Source organism: Dermacentor albipictus, chromosome 3, assembly GCF_038994185.2.
Source record: "Dermacentor albipictus isolate Rhodes 1998 colony chromosome 3, USDA_Dalb.pri_finalv2, whole genome shotgun sequence".
NCBI lineage: Eukaryota > Metazoa > Arthropoda > Arachnida > Ixodida > Ixodidae > Dermacentor > Dermacentor albipictus.
In genome coordinates, this window is record NC_091823.1 from 161,678,225 (window position 1) to 161,698,621 (window position 20,397).

Consider the following 20,397-nt stretch of genomic DNA (forward strand, 5'->3'; position numbering starts at 1 on the left):
GGACGAGGGTGCCTATCCCACTTCTGACACCATGTATCGTGACGACGAACGGTGCGATCTCAGGAAACAATGAATGCACGTTTATTGCGGTTCATATATTTATAGGGCCGTGGAGAGAGAAGGTAGGAGTTAACAGGGGAGAGGGTAAGGGAGCACGTTGCACTGAACTGGCTGCTGATAGTAGGCAAATATTGATACCCGATATGATACACCAGCGATTACTCTGGAACATTCGACGACTGATGTATAAAAGCCGACGCCCTTGGCCCACTGATCAGATTTTGGACGATCGTCGACTGAGCTCGTTGCTATCGTTGTTCTTTGAGTGTAGCCTGCTTTTGAGGGCCCAAGTTCTCCCATAAAACGCTCGTTTCGTTAATCACACTTTTGCCGCCTTCTTCACCGTCACTACTATGTGACAATATTACGTATTTCGTTTTACTAACATTTACTTGCAATTTCTTTGGACTATGCCAACCAACCTGCCAGCTTATTTAGGTAATTGTTCGCTTGGTGCTGAATTGTTGAAAGGATGTACATCTGAAAAAATATTAGTGTCATCTGCATACATTAATAGCTTGGGAGAACATTGTATGTCACTGAGATCGATTATATATATTACGAACAACAGAGGGCCGAGTATTGACCCCTGCGGTACTCCTCTGGTTATAGTTGCATAAGCCGATGCGCTGTGATCTATCCTAACGTCTTGCTCCACTCACGCCACACTTGCTAAGTTTGTACGTGACATACCGAATCAAATGCTTTCTCCTAAAGTCTACAAACAAACCCAAGGTGTAGAGCCTATGTTCAATGTTTTTAATTATTTCATGTTTAATATTCAGAAGGGCTGCTTCACAGGATTTATTTTTCTGGGAGTCATACTGTGAGTCACTGATCACTTTGTACTTAGTAAAGAATTTGTACAATCGAGCGTTTATCGCGTTCTCAAATACTTTAGATAGAACTGCAAGAACGAAGATTGGTCTTACAGTTGGTGAATTGTTGTTCAATACCTCCTTTAAAAACAGCGCACACTCTGGCTTTCTTTAAGTGATGTGGGAAAACACTAGTTTCAAAATGGTGTTTATTCAAACTGGTGCATATATTTATATAAGCGATGGCTGGGGCTATAATATGGGCTACGTATCTTAAAGGACTTAATCTCGTCGACACCAGCCGCTACATTATTCTTGATCTGGCATTGCATGACTTCCTCCGATGTCACATGGGTTATATTACAGAGTTTGTAAGGCTGACTTCATTTAATGAAGAATAAGGTATCGTATTGTTATCATTTTTGTCTTCTGCACTTTTCACAACATATTCGCTCATCTTAGTAGTAGCTTCCTTATCCGACAAAATGCCTGAACTGGGTTGCATGCATAGCGGTGAAAGTGCTTTTTCTCAGTCATTAGGTTTTTTACTTCTTCCCGCACCCTCATAGAGTCATTTTCTATCCTGGCAAACAGTTGTTTAAAATGCCTTTCCCTCCCGTACCTTAACTCAGTGGTCAATTTATTTCTATATTTTTCTAAATGTAGAAAGTGTCACTAAATTTACAGATTGAACGAAAGCGTGGTACACTTAATTTTTCGTCTCGATCATTTTCAGTAGTCTTGCATCAACCCGCGGCTTCCTTGCTCGTTTTCAACGCTGGTTTCTGGCAGTCATGGGAAATGCTCGATTATAGCACACTATAAGTTTTTGTATATAGCACTATAAGTTTAAGTTGAGGACGACGCAACGAGCTATGGAGAGAAGAATGATAGGTGTAACGTTAAGGGATAAGAAAAGAGCAGATTGGGTGAGGGAACAAACGCGAGTTAATGAAATCTTAGTTGAAATCAAGAAAAAGAAATGGGCACGGGCCGGACATGTAATGAGGAGAGAAGATAACCGATGGTCACTAAGGGTTACGGACTGGATTCCAAGGGAAGGGAAGCGTAGCAGGGGGCGGCAGAAAAAGTTAGGTGGGCGGATGAGATTAAGAAGTTTGCAGGGACGGCATGGCCCCAATTAGTGCATGACCGGGGTTGTTGGAGAAGTATGGGAGAGGCCTTTGCCCTGCAGTGGGCGTAACCAGGCTGCTGCTGATGATGATGCTAAGTTTTTTGATTAAGAAATGCCTCGTAGGCTGCATTGAGGTTACCTTGTCCCAACACGCAAGCCCAGTCGATCAAGTGAATATATGAGCGAAACATTTTTAAGGCTGCAGAACTAAGTGTTCGAGCTAAGATTGCCACTTTATTTTTGCGTTTAACCTGCACACTTGGAAGAAAAAAATTCGGCAGGTGATCGCTTATGTCAGCGGTTAGGAGTCCAGCGACACAATCTGCCGAATGAATGTTCGTTACACATATGTAGAGCAAGGTAGTACTTGTTTCTGTTTATCGTGCGAGTTCTGTGATAAGACTTGCGCATGCAAAAGAGTTGATGATTAAATTAACTTTCCTAGCAGGAGCAACACCTGATAACATATAAATATTACCATCCCCCATCATGACAAAAGACACTGATAGCCGGCTTAGAAAATTAAGTACACGCCCTAAGTAGTCTAAGAAATCCAGTTTTTTTCCCATTGGCAGTCTGCAAATAACGGAAACTACGACTTGCTCCAAACGTACAGTCACACACCCAATACTATTATTTATCGTTGAGAATTCTGAAATAATTTCATGCCTCACTGACTGCTTAACATATACGGCTTCGCCGCCGCCCCTTCTGTTTTGTCGCACGAGACCGTTATACGAGTGATCGTCAAAGGGCGGAGGATTATTACCATGAGAAATGAAGATTAGCAATGATAATCGCTATTTATTGCGCTTTGGCTCGATTATAAGTATTCGCAAAAATTAGGCAAAAATATTATTTATTAAGTACCTGAGCGTGCCCGCACGAACAATAATGTAACAAGCTTTTAACCAATTGAAAAAGCTAACACGTGAGTATTTAGAAACAATTTAAAAGAAACATTAGATGGTGGGTGACAGCTAGATGCCCGGAAATGACACATTGCGTTGCAGAAGGGGGGTGGTTGGGTAGGTAGGCAGCCATAATTGTGGAACTGGGGGAGGGGGCTCTCTGCGCGTTCCCTCTCTGGGTAAATTTCGGAGGTGGCTCGAGAGGTGGGCCGAAAAGTGCGGCTGTTGGACCTCGAAAATCTAGAAAATATACTAAGCTTCAGGTTGCCCTTAAAAATTTAAGAGCTTTTCCACGAACTGGTGTCGACTTGACTTTCCCAGGTCGTGTATATGTCGTGACGTCATGCCACCGAAGATGGTGACGTGAGAGCTGAACATCGTGACGTTTAGGGACACTCACTCCACCGTGCGCAGTGACCTGTTATGCTGCTACATCGGGCCGCGGGATGAGTAGCATCATAGCAGACGACTGAGTGCAAAAATGTCGTGATGTCCTGATGCCAGGTGATCAAATTCAGTGTCATGACATCACTACAAATACAGCTCCTCGGAAACTTAAAAGTAGGGTCTCTGCGCGTTTTGTTTTCGAGTATCCTGCGGCGTCTTGGGTGAGCTTCTTTCGATTCCGTGCCATTACTTGCCGCACTTATATAAAATCCCTCGTGCAGTCGTTCCATTTCAGGTATAGTTCCGGACGATCTCCACTTCCTCTTTCAAAGAGCGTGTAGCCGCATAATTCATAGCAAGGCTGAGCAGCGCCGTAACGACAGAATGATTGTGCGCAGGCGGGTACGTCGACGGTTAGGTACCTCCCGGAATGCTTCAGCTTTCGGCAGGCGGTGAACTGTAGCGCAGTGTCTGAGCGCGTGATCAGAATTTGTAAGAAAGTGCTTCTTCCGACGGCTTGTACGGTGAAATTTACGGAATCCATATCCCCTGTGATCATGTAATTAGTGAACCGCTCTCGAGAATTATTAAGAAACACGGGGTCCTGATTGCGCATGTGCCGACGAGCAAGCTGAGGAAAGAACTCGTTAACGTGAAACGCCCTTTGCGCAGCTCAAAGCATCCTAGAGTGATCTACAAGATTCCTTCTGCAGATTGCACCCTTCTGCGTTCAATAAGTGGGAAACATCCGCAAATGACTGAAACATAAAAAAAACCATGCCGCCAAGAAGCACATGGCGTCCAGTGCCATCGTTGAGCACTTTGAAAACACGCTACCGTTGAGTGCTGTGTAGAATGCGTGGCGGTGTCCTACAGAGCCACCTCGTGTTCAGACACGCAAGCTCCCGCGCTCAATACTTATTTCCCCATCTTCATTTTTCGCTCGGTTTGTAATGTCGGCAGCAAATTTTGCATAGCAGAGCAATGTAAAAGTATATGAAACATTTTTGCTTAGTAAGTTGGCTTTTGTGTGACAATGACTAGTTTCATTTCAATTATTTCTCAATAAAGTAATTTCACTCTTAACCGGTTGCATTTGTTCCTTAACCTGGAGAATACGTATAGAAAATAGCGCAGTATGATATGATAATATGATATGAATATGATAATCAAGCTTCTGGATCATGAAAATTTTTATAGTCGAATTTAGTTTAGGTCTACTGCACGATCTTGTCATTTCATGGAGTATATACACAATTTTGAAATACACATGTCGTGCTAATGGCCACACAAACCACTATAAATTATTAGTGCTGTCAGATATTTGCCGCTTTGCGCATTATTCTCATGTGAGAAGCTACCAGTATACGCAAAATCTTATCAGCATAGCCTGGGCACAGGCGCCACACGAACACACGTATGCACGCACAGAAATGCGCTTCTAAAGGACGGTCGGCTGTAAATATGCAGCGCCAATGTGCACGCCCGAAAAGAGTTTCAGTATCGTAGTCGTCGTATCTACACTGTTCCTAACAGTATTTCATGTTTTTTTTTTGCAGTTGCAGGAGTGTCCACAGGTAAGTTTTTACTCTAACGTGATCAGGTCGGCTAGTTGGTAGTGATTTGAGAAGTCTTCCTACAAATAGTTAATATTGTCACGTTGTCATGATGATGCCAAAACGACCGGCAACATGCGTAGTTAAACATGTAGCAACCTATTGGCAGATTTGTGTTCACTAAAATAAAGAACGTATGCACAGCCCAACATTACTGAAGAACACAGTCGCAGCCCGTCGAGATGTTACTCACCGGTTAAACGCGTCGGCTATTTATTCGCGACTCACTGTATATTCCGTCGTAATCGGAAGTAGTTGCGTAAGTTCCACAATGTCCACCACTATTCGCTAGGCAAGTTTTGTATATCCCGAATTACCAACAGTATTTCACAATCGGCGACCCATTTCAGATAGATACCTTACAGCAAGGCGTGTCTTGGGCCGAGTGATAACATTGTAACAGTAGCTAGCCAGTGAAAAACGGTCACCGCAAGAACGTAATAAATGTACACGTGTCAATACTAAGAAAACTGAAACGCATAACGTATATTACAATAATGATAGATAGCTAGATTGTTTATTTCTGTTTTGTTGTAAAAAATACAGGCAACGCTCAAGGCCGCATGTCTGACGCGGCTTCTATCCAGAACAGACAAAAAACTAATTAAAAATAGCAGTGCCTACAGAAAATTAAGAACAGAACATAACGTGGCAATCAGCGGTGACGCTTTCAAGCTTAGGAACACACATGCAAGGTAAGTACATTAATTATTGTGCCGTAAGTATTATAACAAACGTGTATATGGGTACATGAGTACGCATGTACATGAGTCATAAAACATCAATGCAATGTTTCGCGGCACTATATATATGTAAAAATGACAAAAACTACAAGAGAAAACAGCGACACAACAAGCCTTCGTATTTGCTGTTTGTACTCGTTTTCAGTAAGTTGGGGGTTGGGGGGGGGATTTATTTTCTGCCTTCTGGAATCTAGTAACACGGGCACTCGATCAGTTTTTCTGGGGTTTTCCACCGAGCTCTTGCGTTGCGTACTTGCATTCTAAGCTTTCGTATTGCGCGTTTACGTGAGCATGCATTTTCAGACGGTAAGCCTCATTTTTTATAGTAGTAGTGTCAGCTTGTGCTCGTAGACCTGTTTAGTCTTAACGACATAATGCTTCATAAACATTCCTGTCGTATGTAAATCCTTTGAGTGGCCGTTTTCGAAATGTCAATATTCTTGCGATAGCCATTATATAGACACTCCGGGCAGACTTACGCCGAGGCGTCGGCGTCGCCGGGAGATCTCTAAAGTCAAAGTGTGCCGGACATTGTGTTGGAAATAAATTGAAGTGAAGTGAAAGTGCACTAAATTGCGGCTGCTCGCTGTATGCTGTGGTGCGAGGGAAAGCTTGCGAGGGTGAGCCGAGAATGGGGATGCGGCGGCGTCTTCTCGCGCGCACAAGGGAGGGAGGAAGGCAGGTAGGGTGCACAGTTGTGACATAGACAAACGGGGCTGGGGCAGTGGGGATATGTGCGCACTATAGCTTGGGGAATAGAGGTCAGGTTAGTGAACATATGCTCTTCTACGGTGGCTGACAACGGCCACACACGACCTAGCCTTTAGGATATATACGACGACTCAAAAGGCTGAGTGACCAGAGGTGGCTTCGTGTGTTTTGTCTTTGCGCGCGCCTTGTTCGCAGTCAAGCGAGAGGCAGCACGAAGGGTAATTCCCTCGCCGCTGCTGCCGCTCTTCTTCACTTCAGCGTTCAGACAGCGAGGATCCGCTGTTATCTATTGGGATGTGCTCGTGTTTACAAGTGCGCGCACGAAAGCGTGCTTGCTAATTTAGTTAACAAGCGAATGTTTACAGCAGTTTATGCTCATTATAAAGGTATTAACCGTACTGCGTATAGCTGTCTAATTGCTATCGCAATCAATGCTTTGCCTTCAAGGGAAAACTCCGATATTCTTTCTTGAGAAAAATGTCTAATTTTTTGTGCTTATTGCCTCAAGTAGGGCCCAACACCAACACTGCGGGCTTAAGCAAGCACTTCGTGTGTTGCGCCACCATCTACTCGATCACATGGGGGTCGAGCTCCGCTTAACCGTGTGTGCCTTATCCGAGTGCAGAGAAAAGCGGATCGTGGGGATTGGGACCATGCTGACAGTTTAGACCTCTATGGCCTCTCGGTAGAGGTAGCACATCTCTTTGGTCACCTCTTCGCGTAGAAGGCAGCCCCAGACTTAGCCACCCGGCGGAAATCAGTAGTTGCCTTTTCCTGCCTCTCTCTCCAACCTTCGTGTTTTCCCCCTTTACATTCAATTTTAAGTCTTCTCGCTTCCTTTTTTTCCCGATTTTCTGGGTAAGAAGGGTTAACCTGGTGTAGTCTAACCAAACTTGGGTATATGTATTCGGTTATACTCATTATGTACAGCTGGCGTCTGTGTTTCCTTCGAGTCTTGTAGCGTCTTCTTGTTGAGCTTAGTAATGGGCAACCGACATGGCTCCCTAAATCACTTCATGGCTAAGGTATCGTTCCCCCGACTTCCTGGTTGTCCTCTTTCTAAAAAAACGATGCACCAAATAAACATTGAGACTTTTCAGCGTGCGCAAAACTGTAATACAGTCGAGGTGCTGAAAAAGCCATCGCAACCCGTTTACCTTTGACTGTGGTTAGTTAAATATCTCACTAGCACTCTAGGTGAAGGCTACAAAGTGATGACAATTACTAGCGGCGGCCGCCTGGATGTTCGCGACACTCAACAACACGTTAAAGTGTCGAAGCTTGTGGCATTTGTTAATGTGCAAATCACTTTATTCGCAGGTCGATGATTGAACACAAATAAAGTAGTGACCTCTGATAATATCTTGAGCCTGGGGTAGAAGAGCTCCTGGAGGGCTGGAACGGACAGAACGGGATTCAAGCACAAATGAGAAAGATCAAGCGCGACAACCAGCAAATTCGAACCAAACATACGCTCCTCACTTTGGAATCGAGTGCGCTACCGGACACCGTAGAAACGGAATACACCAAAATTCGAGTCGGACCTTACATTCCCAACGCTCGAAGAAGCTTCGAGTGTTAGAGATGTGGCCGCGGTTTGCAAAGCTGCTGAGGCTGAATGACATGTGCGACACATGGCGAACATGAACACTCATTTAAGAAATGTTTCTCGTCATTGAAGAGCGGGACATTCCCAATGACACATACCTAGCTGCCTAATCCGGCGTCAAAGACATTTATTGAAGAGCGGCATGCACATATCAAGTGACTTAAGTTGGCATCAGGGTTTCATTGGACACCAGCACAGACCGGGTGCCATATACCCTGTACTCCAAGTCAGCGTCAGATTTCTTCGAGCAACCGCATCTGCCGAGTACCACGTCTAGACCGACCCACGTCGGCCTGAAAGAGGTTCGTTGAAGAGCGGCACGTATGTACAAATTGCCACATGCTCAGCTACACGAGTTGGTCGGATGGTTGGTTTCGAACCCTGTTACCTCGGCCCAGCAGCCTGATAGGCTACTCATTCGGCCACTGCCTATCCAGTGAACGAAGTAGGCGGGAAAACGGTTAGAAATAAACATGAATAGATACAAACATACATAGATAGACAGCCCCTGGATTGTGTGAAGTACCCTAAGAATGCTAACGCAATAAAAACCGAGGAGCTATTTCGAACACTTGTGGGATGACGAAGCCTTGAAGTAGCTCCACGTAATTAAACCCCACTTAGGGGACTGTCTATCACTGTCAATGTCAGGACGACGTCATGAGCTTTTTTGCCGACCAAGAATAGGGCAAACATGGTTATTTTCGAGATCAGGGACATCAGCATACGACAGCAAAATCCGACGGAGATTGTCTGCTTACGTAAGCGGGAGATCTGCATATATATATATATATATATATATATATATATATATATATTTGAAATTGGCACATGACGACTCGATGGCTGTGAGAGAGGCGCAAACACTCCGAGGGCTGTCGACAACTAACACAAAAATATCGCATTCCTGCAAAGATGACATGGTGGCAAGGGTAATACTGGCAGGTAGCAGCTGGGCAGAAAGTCCAAAGTTCAAAAGAGGCAGGGAGGTATTGTTTTCACGTACGGTGACCCCAATGTGCGGGAGGACTACAGAGAGCGTCAGGACCACGCCGAGTGTCGGGGAGACAACGTTTTCACTATCTTACACAGGAGGAGAGGGACGTAATGGGACGCACCTAGCGGCTTGTGGTGGCATATGAAGGAACTCTAAAGAGCATAAGCGGCTGGCAGTGTCGTATATTACGTGGGCGTCAAAAGGGAATTCCAGTTGAAGTACACCTGAGGAGCAGTCGATAAGGCCAAATCGCGTCGAGAGGAAGTCTAGGCCAAGGATCACGTCGTGAAGACACTGCGCATGCACAGCAAACAAAACAGTGGTCTGATGGCCAGCAATGCACACCCGGGCAGTGCACACTCCAAGAACAGCAGACGTGCTGCAATCAGTGACCCGTACTGTGCTCTGAATAGCAGGTGCACTAACTTTGTGGAGCTGACTACAGAGAGCGGCGCTCATTATTAAGATATGCGCTGCGGTGTCTACGAGGGCCGTAAAAGAGGATTTTTATACCGGGTCACTGATGCAGCGCTCCTCCGGGAGCTACACAGCTTAGTTTTCCGGAGCGTAGGTGCCAGGCCCTGCAGGGGACGAGGACTGGCGTGGTCGTGGCGATAGAATTCGACGGCCTTGTAAGGACGGTGAGCTGCTAAACCTGGAGTGTGGAATGGCGGCATCAAAATCATGTGGGTCAGAGCAAGGGGAAAAGTGTCAAATGTTGGGGGCCTCCAGGACGACGCCAACATCCAGTGGTCAAGATTGAAGGCGATGGCCAGCTACTGCGGCAGTGACGGGCAATGTGCCCAATGCACGAGCAGTTGAAACATATGGGTCGGTAATCTGCGGTTCTCCAGTCAGCTGCGTTTCTGTCGCGCGACGGGTAGACATGGTTCTGGGTGGCATTTGCAGGAGTACGTTCAGGCGCACGGATAGAACACACGGCGGATGATAAACCCAGGTTCGCGAACTCCTGGCGGATGACTGATTGTATGAGGAACACGGTGGATAGGTTTGTTGACTGCCCGTCTGGAGGGTCGGCCGTAGGTGCTATTGCTTTGAGATCGCGGCGGACAACGCGAGTCACATCTTTCGACGATGTAGACTGGGCACACATCGGTCGGTCCTCGCATGAAGATGTGGCGTTGGTACTAGGCAGCCGGAGGAACTGGCGGGTGATGCAGCGGCTCTTTGCTTATTGAAAATGTTGACATTACTTAACTATGGCGTCGGCCGTCATACAGTCCTTGAATATAAGTAGATTTAGCGCGTCGTCGGCTATTCCCTTCAATACGTGCGAAATCTGGTCAGCTTCGGTCATTTTTGTGTGTGCTTTTCGATAAAGGCCCAGTACGTCATGTACGTACGAAATGTACGATTCAGTGGTCGTCTAGAAGCAGGATCCCAGATCCTTTTTGGCCGCCTGCTGACGGCCAAATGATGTGCCTAACAACTCACGCAGCTTCGCTTCGCAAGCGTCCCAACTTGTAAGATCGTCTTCATGCGTCTGGTACAGCGCGCGTGCCGTTCCTTTTAGGTAGAAAATCACGTTGGCTAACTTAAAAAATTATGGGGTTTTACGTGCCAAAACCACTTTCTGATTATGAGGCACGCCGTAGTGGAGGACTCCGGCAATTTCGACCACCTGGGGTTCTTTAACGTGCACCTAAAGCTAAGTACAAGGGTGTTTTCGCATTTCGCCCCCATCGAAATGCGGCCGCCGTGGCCGGGATACGATCCCGCGACCTCGTGCTCAGCAGCCTAACACCATAGCCACTGAGGAACCGCGGCGGGTCTTGGCTAACTTCAGCGTGTTCTGTTGTGGCCGCTGACGCGCTCGCACATGTTGATCCAATCTTCGACGTCCAAGCCATCCGTTCCAGAAAAGGTTCCCGGGTCTCGTGGGTGTAACAGAATCGCAGAAGCTGGTGGCTGCTGCGCCGTCGTCAGCTGGCTGGTCATCGCGGAGCAACGAAGAAGGCGACCGCTTCGAAGTTCCATGCGTGGGTGGCGGTGACGGCACGCTGTCGGTTTTATCCGCACCTCCCCCCAAAAATGTTACGGGAATAACGTGTATTTGCAATTTATTACTATGTGCAAGGTTACAACAGCCACCAACAGCGGCGACTGATGCAAGCTTTTCGCGCGTGCCTCTGGTCAGTTCGTCGCGGTCGTATTCGTCCGACCGACACTAACAGGACGATCGCTGTGTCGTGGCAATATGGTACCCATTGTTATCTTTTAACTGTTGCTGAAACCCCCAGATGTGGTAGATGTGGGGAGAGCCTGACCATCTTCCACCTCTTGCTGGAGATTTGGGAAGCAGAACACGTGCGGTAAAGGCACATTGCTCTAGCATAGCAGCAGTGCATCCCACATCATCCCGCTGTTCTTCTTGGCGCAGAGCTCTCCTTCAAGAGGAATCCAGTGGTTTATTATTTAACTGTTGTGTTGCACGTGATCAGACCGAAAAATTCGTAGCTAGCTCCAGAGGATCCAGCTGCTACAGTAATGCTTTAAGGCACATGCCTCTTGGCAGTTGCGCTCGAGGACCTCGTTGACGCGGTTGTGCTATTCGAGCGCATTCGAGCGCACAGAACGCTCTGTCACGTGGTATTTTTTAAACTCTGCGGGCTTTCGTTTTTCCCGAATAAAAACGGCCACGCTAAGTCTATCTCGTTAGAAGTACCTGGGTTGGGCAATATTTGTGGAGCTCCACAACTTTTCTATTGGTGCCTGAGCGTTTCAAGCCATATTTAAAAAAAGATCATTTATCTCGGCTAATTACTAAAAAAGACGAAACTAAAAAAATCTCAGTGCTTGGGCAGCGCCCTAGAGCGCGAGCACTTGGCGGCTATATTGCCTGGGGCGCATTCCCAGAGTTTTCTCAATCATCGATGTATGTGTCGAAAACTCAGCTATACGGTGTTCGGCGGGTTGCGGTCCAGTCCGACGAAAAGTTCTTGCTTGAGGCGCCGAATGGGGAAGCGGATATTTTTCTCCGACAAGTGCCGGAAAAGCGAGCCATATTCTCCGTGAAGATAACGATGGTATCATTGAGAAGCTGCATTCGGGTTTCTAGTAGAGCTTGGTTTCACTCTTTGCTCACGACACTTGTGAATGCCTGCAGGAAGCCGCTTCGGAGCAGGAGGTTCCACGTCCTTAAAGTAGCGTCTAGATTCTCGAACCATGTCATCGCGATGTCTTTCAATGTGAAAAAGAGATGTCGCATCGTGTCGTCACTGTTTCAGCTGGTAAATGTTGCGACCTTCTCATACGTCGCAAGCCAGCTGTCCGGGTCTTCGAATGTTGAACCACAGAACATCGGTGGCTGCCTGGGCTCCTGCAGCGCTGCACGACCGGCATTGGCGACACTGGGGCTGTCATTGTAGCTGCTGAGGGGGCCGTGCGCATGCTGGTTTTCTCAGGAAAAAGTCCGTGCTCCGGGGCAGTTATTGCAGCCTGCGGCTAGCTCGCTGGTCCTTGGCTTGGCGTTGTCTTCATGGCTCGGGCTTGGCTTACGGCTTTGCGGGAACTTTCGGTACATGAACGCACTAGCACCTCCACCAGATGTCACATAGTAGTGACGGTAAAGAAAGCAACAAAACTGTGAATGACGAAACTAACTTTTACTGAACGAACCTGTGCCCGTAAAGCGAAGTTACACTCAAATCTCAACGGTAGTGGCGAACACGGTCGTTGATGGTTGAAATCTGATCAGCGGGCCAAGCGCGTCGGCTTTTTATATGAGTCAATGAAGGTTCCAGAGAAATCGCCGGTGCCCGCGAGTCTTCCAGAAAGTACAACACAATTTGCGTCGCGCATACATGCAAGCAGATTCCACATATTTCGGTGACAACAGACGGCGGAGAGACCCATCGATAAGATTCGAGAAAATTCCTATACATACAAGCACGTCCTACGCTGAGCGATAACATTTGTTAGACGGTGAAAAGTGGCTCCAGAAAACGGTGAACAAGTACACGCGTCAATATTAGCCCAATAAAATTGTAGCACGTACTCTCATCAGAGGATGCTGCTTCGATAGTGATGTTTTGTACAGCACACACCTCCAGGCGCTTGATATTCAAGGGCTCTGTTAAAACAGTAGTGCTTTCCATAAATTCTTAATGACATATTTTAGAGAGTCATATCATCCTTCGAAAGTGTACTTTTCGTCTTTACAGTACACTAAATTAGTCATTGCCATAATCGTATTACGTTTACATTGCATGCACGTTACAGCAACTGCTTTAGGGCCCCTTTACAGCCAGGTCGCGTCTACCTATCGTAGTTCATCAGTACATAGCCAACTAATTAATACTAACCTGGCACTCCATGGCGATACTTGGCTCTTGGGCCACAAGACACCAAATTCTTCAGAGGAAGGGGCAAACAGCTTAAACAATCAATCAAACACTATATTTTCTTTTCAATGTGAAAAGTAGAGACACCAAAAAGCTGGAACAGCTTGATGAGGGTCCTGCCCCTTTTAATAGTCAACAACATATTGACACGTGTACTTATATTTATCGGGCGACCACGTTTCGCCGCCTAACAAATGTTATCGCACAGCGTGGGACGCGTCTGCATGCATCCGAAGTTTCGGGAAAGTTATCGATGCTTCTATCCGCTGTCTGTTGTCATCAAACCTTGTGTTGTCCGATTTCATCGCGTGACTCGAATGGTGTAGAACTTTGTGGAAGGCATGCGGGTCCCAACGATTAGTCTGGAACATTCGATGGCTGCTGTATAAAAGCCAACGCGTTTAACCCGCTGATCAGATTTTCGACGATCGCCGACCGTGTTCGCCGCCAACGTTGTGCTACAAGTGTAGCCTGCTTTTGTGGGCACAGGTTCACCCAATAAAAGTTAGTTTTGTCTTTCACAGTATTGCTACTGTGTTCTTCAGCGTCACCACTACGTGACAATATGTAGGAAACAGTAGCTTTCCTAAAACAACCTATTAGACGTTCAAAAATATTCATCGCTAAGAAGAGTCACACAAAAAGCTAAAAAAATATCAATAGCATACTTGACATAGCATAAATAAAAGCATAAGTTTATAAAAACATGAATACTGAGGACATGTTCTTTGTACCATAAATAAAGCATTGAAAAAGTAGAAACACTAACAAGAGCGATCAGGAGGCGGCCTGTACGTCTGGTTGGAATATGGCGGTTAAAACCAGATGAATGATCTCTGAATAGTCATCTGTTAGGTTTATGTTAGACGGTGCTTTCGGCGTCTTTACCTTCGGCACATGCGCTGCAACCTTTGTGTAGATGGAATCTATACGCAGCGAGTTCACTTCAGCCAATTTTTCAAAATGTGATAACACATTATTTTTTGCGGCTTTCATTCACTTTCTGTAGCTGCCACAATACATACTGGTGTGTAGAAGGGTTCAAAATATAGCTTCTAGGTACATTTGGAAACTTGTTTGAAGGAGCGCTAAACGACAGGACAAGAAAAGAAAGCACAAGAGCGCAGCAAACTGTGCAACTGGTGAACAGCCTGCCATTTTAGTGATGTTCATAACGTAAAGAATGAACAAACGCGGACGAGAATAATCCTTTGCTGTACCCCAGCTCTTATTGGGTGTAAACTTGACATATCCTTCGGCATATTGAAATAAAGGTAAACGCGAAATCGCAGCTGTAGCTATGCTAGCTGGCTCTGACAACGTTTGTATGCTGGAATGTTCGTCACGCGGCAATGTAACTATCAGCAAAAAAGGAAAGCCAATGAATATAAGCTACAAGAGGCACACTTCGCAGGCACCTTAGAAACTTTACATGGCGATCGTTGGCTGTATTTGTCATTTATTTATTGATTGATTTATTTGTTTATCTGTTGAATTATTTAATGTTTCATATCAGGTTGAAATATTCACGTATGTGTTCTGTACTTGGATATATTGGAAAATACCTACAAAGATTCCACAGCTACCTTGCTTTTCCACAAGAAATGTAGAAATTTACTTATCACGAAAGGCGTGAGGCCGGGAGACACACTCTCTCCAATGCTTTTCGCTGCGTGTTTAGAAGAAGCATTTAAGCTATTAGAATGGCAAGCCTTAGAAGTAAGGATCAATGGCGAGTATTTCACCAACCTTTGCTTTGCAGATGACATTGTCCTGTTCAGCTACACTGGGGACGAATTGCAACAAACATTTGAACGCCTTAACAGATAAAGTGTAAGAGGGGTTGAAGATTAATATGCAGAAGACAAAGTAATCTTCAATAGCCTGGTAGGAAAACAAGAAATAAGGATAGCCAGTCAGCCTCGAGAGTATGTACCGAAGTTTGTTTATCTAGGTAGGTTAGTCACGGGGAACCCTGACCAGCAGAAGGAAGCTTGCAGGAGAATAAAATTGGGTTGGAGTGCATACGACGAGCATTACCAAATCCTGACCGGGAGCTTACAAATGTGATTAAAGAATGTACGATCACTGCCATTTGTCAATGTACAATCTTCACCCCTCGGACGAGGGGTGAAGCTCGGAGTGTTATTTACAACGTATATTCACAACAACTGCGGCGCTGGCCAGTTCAGCCGACATCTCGAGACCCAGGAGCAGTTCGTTTTCTTCGTTGGGCGTCCGCGCCCATAGTACAAAAGAAAAACTCAACGCGTATGTGTGCACTCAATGCGCTCATTCTAGCTTAGATCTTGCGAGGGTTTGATAGGCTAATAATTTGACGGAGAGAGGAGAAAGTGCGACACTATGTCGCAGATATGCAAGGATGCGGTGAGCCTTGTTTGTGAGCTGCGTGGCATGGGATGACCACGTGAGATAGGGCGTGACGCTAAGCCCTAAATATTTGAGGTACTCAAGAAATGATCATGCAAGCATGGACGTATGAGTTGGATATTCCTGTCGTCTATGAAAAAAGATTACAGGCTTTTTTTAAACATCAAGCACCTTGAGCCATGTTCGGTACCAGATGTCAACAATTCTTAGGTCACGCTCAAGCACTAGTTCACCAGTTGAATTAATGATGGAACGATAAATAGCATATTCGTTTGCGAACAGACGAATGTGTGAAGAGATGTACGCATATAATTGATTTAGCTTGAAAAAAAAAAACAATGCTCAGAGAAATTTTCCTGTGCAATATCGGAAGCGACAGTGTGCAAGGTGAGTTGGTTTCTTTAACCGAAACAAACCACCGACGACTGGTAATTAATCCGTCCATCGATTCTTGCACTAAGGGGTTTAAGTTTAGACGGGGTAGATTCATCAATAGCCGGTTATCTAGTAATTTGTCGAATGCCTTTCCAAATTTGAGAAATGTGGCATTAACCGGGATGTTGGAACTGATATCGTCTCCAAATCAAGTTAACAGCGTTTCGCACGAAAGGCCTTATCAAAATCCATGTTGATTAGCGCTAGAGAAATAAAAATAATTATGTTAAAAATAACAACATGTGCCCGGATAAAGTGGTTCATTGCTTTTTAACGTCAACTGGCGAGCGTAAACCAGTGGCGTGTTGACTGAACCGCTTTTTGAAGCACGCACAATTTTGACGATTCCTTAATCTATAAGAGTGGAACGCGATTCGAGAAGCTGTTGGAAAATTCGCGAAAAAAGCTCCTCTTGGTATTCGTAGTATATTTACTACTTTGCTATCGATGCCATCAATTCCAACCAATGAGGGAAGTTTTAATAATTCGATGACATTTGCGATACCGCTGGTTTCGAGTTTGATACTGGGCATGCATGGGTGACGGAAGTAGGCGTCTGCCGGTAGGCTATCAGAGGTCTCATTGTCGAATACACCATAAAAGGTGGCATTAAGAGCCACAGGAACCAAATTTTTCAGGATGGCGGAACCGGTATGATTTTATGAGAAATACAGATGTTGGAGAACCACGGGGATTGATTGCTTGGCGCTCTTGCACATTAAGGAAGACAATGTGGAGCCAAACTAAAAGCGTTTGCAGCATGCTAAAAGAAAGCCGAATAGCTTGGCCATCGATCGATATTTATCCATTGCGTGCAAAGTGTTATCAAATTTAGCCGAACTGAGTTGGCGCTTTTTCTTGTTTGTGAGTCGTTCTGAATTACATTTAAAGGAAGAATGTGTGGGAGGGCGATATTACGTATCTATGAGCTTTAATGACCCCAGGGATATTATACGACGTTTCGTCACATTGCTTTACGGCGAAATACAAAAATGCCTGCACACCATGAATTGGGTACAAGTTAAACAAGGCCAGGAGGTCCAAATTGTTCCAGAGCCGCTCCCTATAGCGTGCCTCATAAGAATATCGTGGCTTTGGCATGTAATGCCACAGATCGAAAAATTAGATCTTTATTTACAGTGGTATCAAAACGTAGAGCAGTGTTGTTTCTGCAGCGTCGCCTGTGTGTGTCGCGTATTTCGCAGTGCCACCAGAGCCATTCAAATGGAATCGCACAGGCGCGGAGCAGCTTAAGCTGGTGGAAGACGAAGCGCTGCTCTCTGGCTGGCACGATGTCATCCGCTGGTTTCTCACCTTCCTCTTGTCCACTCCCAAGGACGCCAGTGAGTAGCGATCAGATTTGTACACGCTACGGAGAAATGTAACCGATAACGATTGCCTCTTTCAAGAATATAATTGATTACGGTTACCAATTACTGTCCACCTCAAGTAATTAAACAATTACTAAAACTAATGAAAACATAAATACTAATCAAATAACTGATTGATTTAAGTAGCACTTAAAAGTAACCAAGCCACGTAGAAAAGTTTGGTTATACGCAGGAAGCTGTTGCATGCCCTCTAAGCAGCGTTCTACCACAAGAATTTTTTGAATTGGTTCATTTATAGCCAAGATAGGAAATATTTCGGTGCCGCAAACCCATGCTTTCAGGAGGCGAGCGTCACCACCGTTCTGTCCAGTTGCCCCTGTGCTGCCTCCGCGAGCGTAATTCCTTCCCTGCGCTCTCCCGTACTGGAGCTCGAGGTCCCCGTGACGCATACGTCACGAGCTCCGTCTTTATTTTCTTTTCCCTTCGCTTTCGTACTGCGCGGCGCGATCCCGCGGACGGTGTCACGTGTTGCGTTTGCCTCGTTTCGCGCAGCGCATGATTTTGCACGCTGTGCACGACAACACTTGACACGTGGTAAAAGTCAGTGCTAGACGAAAAGAACACAAACAGGTAGAAAATGACAGTTTCGTTCTCCGCGCGCGCGACTGCACGAAACTGGAACAAGCAGATGAAACGGAAGCACATCTCTCTTGCTACGGTAGAAACTAAAACAAAAAGACACTCATGAATTCGGTTTGCAGGTTTTATTATTTCGCGAAACATTCATTCTGCCATTGAAGCAACAGATCAAACAAATACTGCTGTTGCCTCGAGTATTTCTCAAAGCCATATGCCACTTTGAGCGACGTCACAGCACTGTCATATACGTAGGCGCACTTGTGCGATATATGTTGACTGTCTGCTCTAAGTGCGGAGTCCGCGAGGAGAAGGCTAAATGGCGTATCGTTTGAAACTTATGCTCTTTCCGCGGCGCGCAGGGGTGTTATACGTTACGGCGCAGTGCACGCACTGCTTTTGTCAGCTCAAAATGGTCAGATCTGGTGAAGGGCCCTTTAGCATTGCAAAGGTACAGTAAACATCGCTAGCCGGTCTGGCCTTTTCAGTGCACCCTCTGCACAGCGTCACACGTTGCTTATGAAAGCTTGGCTTCTCAGATTCCAACATGTCCATTAGATCGCCATAATTTTTAAGAGCGGAGCTGTTTAAGCTCGAGCTCCAGCGAGGCATAGAGAGGCAAGAGGTATGAGCGCGCGTCGGGGCGCAGGTGTTTGGCTGAGGAGGTGTGCAGTGGAGGTGCCTAACGATGACCTATGCTCTGACGTGCACGTGGACTCCTATGTCGCTAAGAGACGCGATGTGCGCTGACGGGATCAGTGTCCTATCCACCGATAAGATAGGAAGACACAGGAAGGTGCTCCCTCCTGAATAATAAGAGAAGCGACGGCAAAGGAGGATCAGGCAACCAATGAAAGCCCGCGCAGGGCGCGAGGAGGAGAGGCGATGGACAGGTGCTTCTGTGCGGCGCGCCGTTTCGAAAGGTGCAATCCGCTCGAACCGAACGCCAGCGGGAGCTTGCACGAGAAGGTGGCCAGGGAATCGGCTGCGCCGCCGACGGCCACCTCCCCCGCCGCCGTTGCTTAGGCAACATGGCGGCGGCTGCTGCTGCCTCAGGAACAACGTTGCTTGCAGACGTCACAACCTACCACAGCCACCACCTTAAACGTTGACGTCCGTCACCCCGTATGTCGTCCAAATGTAGTTCGAAGTGAATGGTTGTCGATTTGTCGTCCCGGGCTGGCTCAGGACTGCCCGAGTACCTGCGTAAACAACACTCATTGGCTATTTCTACTGTTTTCTTGACCGTCACTACCACGTGACAATAGTGCACCACCGGGCCGACCCGCGGCAGAGGTGAAGCAGGCTTTAAGCGTTCCCCGTACGATCGCCGATGCCGAATGTAATGGAATACCGGGCCGACTCGCGGCGGAGATGCAGTTCGCTAATTAAGGAGCCCACATATGCTGCTTCGCTGGTCATCCTTCACAGAGTGGAAGAGCATTGACTCTTTTTTTCTAAGTGTGATACTTTTCTATGTAAACGTCGGTCGTAGGTGGTTGGTGAAATGATCTTGAGACCCAGGAAATTGCATTCTCTTGCTGCCGCATTGGCCTCGACATCTCCCTCAGTTTCCTTGCCACCATGTACGCCCACTTGGGACTAACGCTTGGCTTGATGTTTGAATTCCTGCACTCTATTAGGACAGTTTTATTATTCCCCCGTAATTTCTCGCTCGTGAAGAATTAGTAGACCAATGTTAAAGCGAATAGTGTGCATATTCTGTGGCCGCATGGCTAATATTTCAACAACAACGCTTGTTTTGCAGTGTTCCTCAGGCGATTGAACAACAAGACGGATATGATTGAAACAATGGATCTGGTAAGTTTTCCCGGGCGTACACACGCAACGCGAGACTCATTTACGTTAAACTTAAACGATGAGAGCAGAGTGGAAATAATAATAATAATGACTTTATTTGTGTCCCGTAAAAGTACACGACACGGGAGACCTGCAGTAAAAGCTGTCATGAATGACAGCTTGACAGAGCCGTAGGCCCCCGTACACGGGGCAGTTACATAACGACAAAAAAGGCATATAATACATGGTCACATTTGAAATACACATTGCGAGCGTACAATGAACGTACACAAAAATAAGGCAAGATAGAAATACAAATTGCAAGTTCACTCATACAATAAAACATCACAGTCAACGACGGAGTAGTCACAAAAGAAATAACATAAATGCAGTTTTACTTATCCGCAAGAAATAACAGTAATACATACACGATGATGGTAAAGAGAAACAAAA

At 46.1% G+C, this 20,397-nt stretch overlaps 1 protein-coding gene across 1 annotated transcript in view; it reads left to right on the forward strand.

Annotated features, from left to right (window-relative positions):
* LOC135905197 (uncharacterized) overlaps nucleotides 1–20,397 on the forward strand; it is a 285,140-nt gene that overhangs the window by 18,551 nt on the left and 246,192 nt on the right. Inside the window, exons 2-4 of the mRNA XM_065436218.1 lie at nucleotides 4,871–4,888; nucleotides 17,383–17,520; nucleotides 19,913–19,965. Coding sequence (XP_065292290.1) covers nucleotides 4,871–4,888; nucleotides 17,383–17,520; nucleotides 19,913–19,965 — 209 coding nt within the window. The remainder of the gene's footprint in view (nucleotides 1–4,870; nucleotides 4,889–17,382; nucleotides 17,521–19,912; nucleotides 19,966–20,397) is intronic.